At 42.9% G+C, this 5,800-nt stretch overlaps 1 protein-coding gene across 1 annotated transcript; it reads left to right on the top strand.

Moving 5' to 3' along the window:
* The first annotated feature begins 3,319 nt into the window (after positions 1–3,319).
* Positions 3,320–4,991, top strand: hoxa4a (homeobox A4a). The gene is made up of 2 exons (XM_072370952.1): positions 3,320–4,015; positions 4,566–4,991. Exons 1-2 carry the CDS (start codon positions 3,598–3,600, stop codon positions 4,895–4,897), a joined length of 750 nt encoding a protein of 249 aa, XP_072227053.1. The 5' UTR covers positions 3,320–3,597; the 3' UTR covers positions 4,898–4,991.
* The last annotated feature ends 809 nt before the right edge of the window (positions 4,992–5,800 follow it).

Below are 5,800 nucleotides of genomic sequence, written 5' to 3'. Positions count from 1 at the left end.
TTTCATTTCCTGTAATGCACATTTTTCACAAGGGTTTGTTTGCTTTATTTTGCCATGAAGTGCACACTCAGTCAAACTAATTTTGCTCCAAAAACTGTCTTAGTCTTTAAACAGCTACATTCGGCAGTTAAGCGTATGTTCTCCTCTTCTTCTTCTTTTTTTGCTTTGGTGGTAATTGCAGAGTGTCCCATGAAATGGCAATATCCTGACTCCAGTTGCATCTGCGCCTCCACATAGCCCAATACAGTTTATCCAGCCATTTTCTAAAGGACGTGCACTTGCTTCTATGCAACCTTCCTTCCACGCGGCTTCGGGGTGTCTAATCAAAGTTAACAGCTGCAGAGAAAAGTTAATGATCATTATTGGTAATTCTGAAAACCAATCTAGCTTTTCTCAGTGTTATTCCTCCCCCAATAACCAAGTGGTGAAAAGCTAATCCCACATGGCACAGCGTGTATGAAAAAAAAAAGTTGCTTTGTTTCATCACCAGTGTTAAGCTGAATTACAGTGTTTCCATAACGCCATGAAAGCTTTTTTGTTGGCTCGGGTTCTTGGCACATCTTGAGCGCAGGAAGACGCTTTTCTTTTTTTTTTTTTTACATGGTCATTCATAGCTCCATATAGACAGGAGACCTTGTGGGAGCGATCTGCAATCTGTCACCATCGTCACAGCACTTCTCTGATAATCTAAATTTACAGTAAACTGTCAGCATGATGTATGTTGGCTAACAAGACCTTCACTTCACAGTATATGCGCACAAAAGCGAGCGCGCTCCTCTGGCTGGTGGAAATTTCAGCACAAGCCTGAAGCGCTTTTTTTGTTCCCAACCAGAGCAAATTGGGTTTTAAATTTTCTGGAAAATTGCCGAGATAGTGTGAGCAGGTTTTACACTCTCACTACATGCAAACATTCACTCCACTGTGAAATTAGTTAAGTATTGCTTTGCCATGTTTTCGCGTGGCCTGCACTGATATTTCAAGACGCTGTTGCATTCAAACAAACAGCAGCAGTTTGTAGGCCTGCAGATAAGCAAGCTATTACCAAGTATCCTATCTAAAAGGGTTCTTCTGCAGCACCGAATTATTTACCCTTCGTGATAATACCTTTTAATAAAGTTATTCCCAGCTCAATATCAAAACATATCAGCAACAAGTCGAATGACCCGTAAAGCAAGAATAACTCACAGTAAGTGGATAATAGCCATGCTGACCCAGCCCATATTTATACAGGCCCTATATGAAATAGAATAGTAGCAGAATGTGAATTTAGATATCATGTAAAGTCGTCTTACCCGCTGACATTATGTTGACGAATTGCCTCTCAGGTGGTCTCCCGGCCGCAGGGATACAGTGAATCTGTGGCGGAAAGTACATCAGCTGCCATTTCCAATGAGTTAGGTGCAGGAAAGCCAGTTAGATACACAACAGCTATACCTTACAGCAACAGTGCACTAACATGAAAGGAATCAAGAGCGAAAAACAGAGGCCTGGGTGTTCTCAGTCGCCCTCATCCAAAATCAACAAATTCAGAGTTGAAGATAGGCCTGTGAAAAATAAAATAAAATATGACTCATTAATAAATCTTCCATTTTCCACAGATAAGTATTTCATATGTTACCAGTGGTTCAACATCTGAGCTTCTTGGATAGCTGGAGATCTTTTACACTTTTTATAAAATCTTTTGAGGACCCTCCTGGGGTGCTGACCCGCGCTAAGTGACTCCCTCCCCCTCCATCCACCCATCTCCCCAGAGTTGAACAGACCCTGCAAAACTGAAGTCCAAGTCCGGGGTGAGCCCCAGGTCACCACGTCTAACAGATATCAAAATGTCGCCTCTTTGGAGAAAAAAAAAAGGGCACGCCTTGTTGTTTAACAAAGAGTGTCAATGGGCAAGATTAATCAGAAACAAAATGGAAACGGTGTCACTTCGGGGTCAGGCAGAAGTTATCTCTGTGTAGGGGTGCAAAAAGAATAGGGAGGGTGACCAGGAAAAAAAAGAGAGGAGAGAAAAGAAAGCTTTCAATATTTCCGTAAGTTTGGCCCCTTGTTTCTCTTTGCAGAGGCCTTGTTGAAGTGGACAGTGTGGATAAGCTTTAAGAGGAGCTGCTGCATTCCCAAGGAACACGGATACAGTGCGTCAGCTCGGAAATGGAAAGGAAACTGGACCTGTACGTGATGCCTGATGGCGAGGAGCACGGTGAGAGACTTTTCAATGATCTACTCATAAACAGGCACTTTCACAAAATCTGTTGGGTTTTTTTTGTTCTTGTTGTGGTCCATAGAACTACACGAAAGAGTAAGACATAATAATCCTTTATTTGTCTTATTTAGATCAGTGTATATAACAATAATAATAATAATTATTATTATTGTTGTTATCCATTTCGTCTCTCTCTCAAGATTTTTATTATTGCAGCACATGAGAATGTCTTCGTCTGATTCTGTCATCAAAGTATTAAGCGCAGGAGAATATGTCCAGTGCACTGAAATAGTCCAAAACTGTTTTGAAATGAAGTTAGTAGTTTTGTCCTATTATTTTCGTGAATTTCCACATTTATGCAGAGTCCCAAACATCGTTTGTGTGTCACATATGAAGTCATCCCTGCTGCACAGACCTGTTCAGGCCAACGTGCAGCTCCTTACTGTAAATCCTTTGTGCTAGTGGAAAATGTTTGCTTTGAGATCTTCTTTAACGTGAGTCAGACGTTCTTAAGTGTTTGCATGATGTTTGTGTGAGCTTTTTAGTAACAGACACCACACGGTAATGCACAGAGTATATGTTGTGAGAGCTATTTAAGATTAATGTTGCACTAAAAGGACAAACAGAGTCTTAAAAAAAGCTTCAGATCGCTGCCTTATTCTGGCAAACAATAGAAAATATGTGTTTTTATGTCTATGACAATGTGCTCAGATAAAATATCGTGTGCAATTGCACAATTGTTCATCTTAAAGAGTGCGCGCTGTTTATTTGTGTGTGTTAAGCGGGGAATCAGTCAGGTTTTATAGATGCCAGATCTTCGCAGGCTATGGAGGCTTATATTTTATCCGCAGAGAAGCGGCTCGTCAGTGCTGCCCAGGCAGCTTGCGCTCTGAGGTTGTTTTCTTTTTCAATGATTTGAATAGTTTAATAATCAACATTGCAATTTGCATTATTGTTTTTGTTGCCTTGTCCAACTCTTGACCAGAATGCAACAGATTTCCAAAATCCAGTATTTACGTTTGTCATAGTCCTTTGTTACTGAACAAGCTCTCATCTTCTCATGGCTCAGATTTCATGCTGTTTCACATGAAGATGAAAGCCTCACCCACATAAGTTCGGTCCATGCAGTATGCAACTTAGTTGATTAGTTTTTCTTTATATATTGTGATTTAATAAGGAAAACACCAACGCAAGCCAGTCCGAGCGGTGCTGGTGGTACCAGTGCCATGCTTTCCATTGGTTCCTGTTTACATGATGCCCACAGGACAGGCGGTGATTGGTGGCTCCTCACACGTGACCAGGCAACTTTGTACATTTGACAGGGAGTAGGAGGGTTTTGTGGAGATCAGAAAAACGACAGCGCGATAAAAATTAGTATTGTTGCACTTCACAAATTAATGACCATGAGTTCCTACTTGATAAACTCCAACTATATCGAGCCTTCCTTTCCTCCATGCGACGAATATCAGCAGAGCGGATACATCCCGAACCCTGGAGATTACTACGAACGGCCAAAAGATACGGGCTTCCCCCATCACGACGAACCATCCTATCCGAGGTCCAACTACACAGAAACGGGCTACGATTATGGTAACGTACCCGCCACGGGACTCGACGATTTCGGCGATGGACATCACGCACAACCGCAACCGGTTCCACAGACCCACGGTCCTCGCCTCACCGCGGCGCCAGATGGTGGCGCAGGGGCAAATGCCAGCAAAGACTGCAGCCTCGCCAGTGAGGTGTATCCCGGCGTAGCGAAGGGCAAGGAGCCGGTAGTCTATCCCTGGATGAAAAAGGTCCACGTTAGCACCGGTGAGTTATCGTTACGGTTAAATAGCAGAACCACTGAGAAACAACCACTGGAACACACACAAGCCTATTGAGGCAGCACTAGTAGCAGCCCTTATAACAGCAATTTACGACTATTGAGCAGCAGGGTCGGTAATTAAGGACCCTCGTAAATTTTATTGCCTGTGTTTGTCTGTCGGGGCCATGTGCCTTTGTTGCTTTTTAACCCAAACTACCTCCACTACTGGAGTCAAGCCAAACTGTAATATTCCGCCCTGCTGTTTTGTTAATCATTCCTAAGCTTGATCTATCCCTGGATGCGAGTGTTTGTATATTCGGCATCTCCATATAAATGCTATGCCCCTAAACTTAAACAGGACAAAGAGAAAAGCAGACAAAAAAGTCGGAATTTCTCTCCAAACCCAGATTTGTGTTATTTTCATTTCTTATTCTTTTGTAATTTTACACCATGTAGTGTGTCCAGTTGTGCCAGTAAAGGAAGGGAATAAACGCTATCAACCTGCATGTAACACCTGCTTGCCTGCCTATGTATGGCTTCTTCTTTCCCTCCCAGTCAATGCCAGTTACAATGGAGGAGTGCCCAAGAGGTCTCGCACTGCCTACACCCGCCAACAGGCTCTAGAGCTGGAGAAGGAGTTCCATTTCAACCGCTACCTGACCCGGCGCAGGCGGGTGGAGATCGCGCACACAATGTGCCTATCCGAGCGCCAGGTCAAGATCTGGTTTCAGAACCGGAGGATGAAGTGGAAAAAGGAGCACAAGCTTCCCAACACCAAGATCCGCTCCTCCAGCTCGGCCTCGTCTTCAGCCTCCGGGGCCCAACAGCAGCAGCAGATCAAAACAGGCCAGCAGCTTGTCCCCACGCCGTGCACCGTGGGTCTATAGTGCACGAACGAACCCCAATCCCCGAAAAAAAAAACCCAATCCAGACTGAGATGGCAAACAACACAAGTGGAATTGGATGGACTGATTTTCAGTATTTTACACACGTGGTGTTATCTCTGTCACCTTGCCTCTGCCATTGGGCCCCTGTCACGTCCTTTGTACCCTTTCCCCTCTGCGGCCATCCTCTTCATATAAGCTTGAAATTCACCTTTAATTGCCACGGTGGCAACTGAAGTGTTTATATATTTGTTTATCATGAAAGAATCCAACGCACATTCAAACGTAGGACTGGGAGCAAAGTGTACCTATCATTGCAGTTAAAATTGAGTGAGATGGAAGTAAGTTTGAGCTAATTTTTTTCTGTTTTTTTTTCCGTTTTAAATTTTTTTTATTACTATTGCTCATGGAAAGTTCTAATATACTTGAAAGATATTTAGCGAGACTCTGTAGATGCCTGTTAGGAAACCGGACGGGCTGATTTAGAGGAGTGGCATCAAGTCAGGGCAACAGTGTAGTTTGTGTGTTTGGGTTGGTTTACTGTTGAATGTAGTCCAGGTGACTTTCACATCTAATGTAAATAGACAAATCCTACCTAATGAAGGCACAAAAAGGAAAACCTTTCGTCAAATTGTTGGTGTTGTAAGGTCTAGTTTAATTTGTGCTATGTTGTGCTGTGTTCTAAACTGTGAATATTTGTATGTGTTGTCTCAGTAATGACCGTTGTAATGTATAGGCTAGTGTAGGTTAAACATGTCCTTGTGAAATAAATATGTACTTCACTTACAAGGCTGAGGTTTCGAAGATTTTGTCCGCGTGAATTTCTGGCTTCACTTGATCGCAATCGTGCGTTTTGGTTTTTTTTTTGTAGTCGTTTCCATTTCCATTTAAGTCCATTTGTGTGTC

The sequence above is a fragment of the Leuresthes tenuis genome, unplaced genomic scaffold, assembly GCF_036924035.1.
Source record: "Leuresthes tenuis unplaced genomic scaffold, fLeuTen1.0.hap1 SCAF_18, whole genome shotgun sequence".
NCBI lineage: Eukaryota > Metazoa > Chordata > Actinopteri > Atheriniformes > Atherinopsidae > Leuresthes > Leuresthes tenuis.
The sequence above is the reverse complement of the archived record's forward strand: the minus strand, read 5'-3'. Positions and strand labels throughout refer to the sequence as shown.

Bases quoted from the DNA above. Each gene is read 5' to 3' on its own strand.
- hoxa4a (XM_072370952.1), top strand. From the start codon at position 3,598: ATGACCATGAGTTCCTACTTGATAAACTCCAACTATATCGAGCCTTCC. The intron at 4,016-4,565 runs GTGAGTTATCGT...TTTCCCTCCCAG, and splicing joins AAAGGTCCACGTTAGCACCG to TCAATGCCAGTTACAATGGA.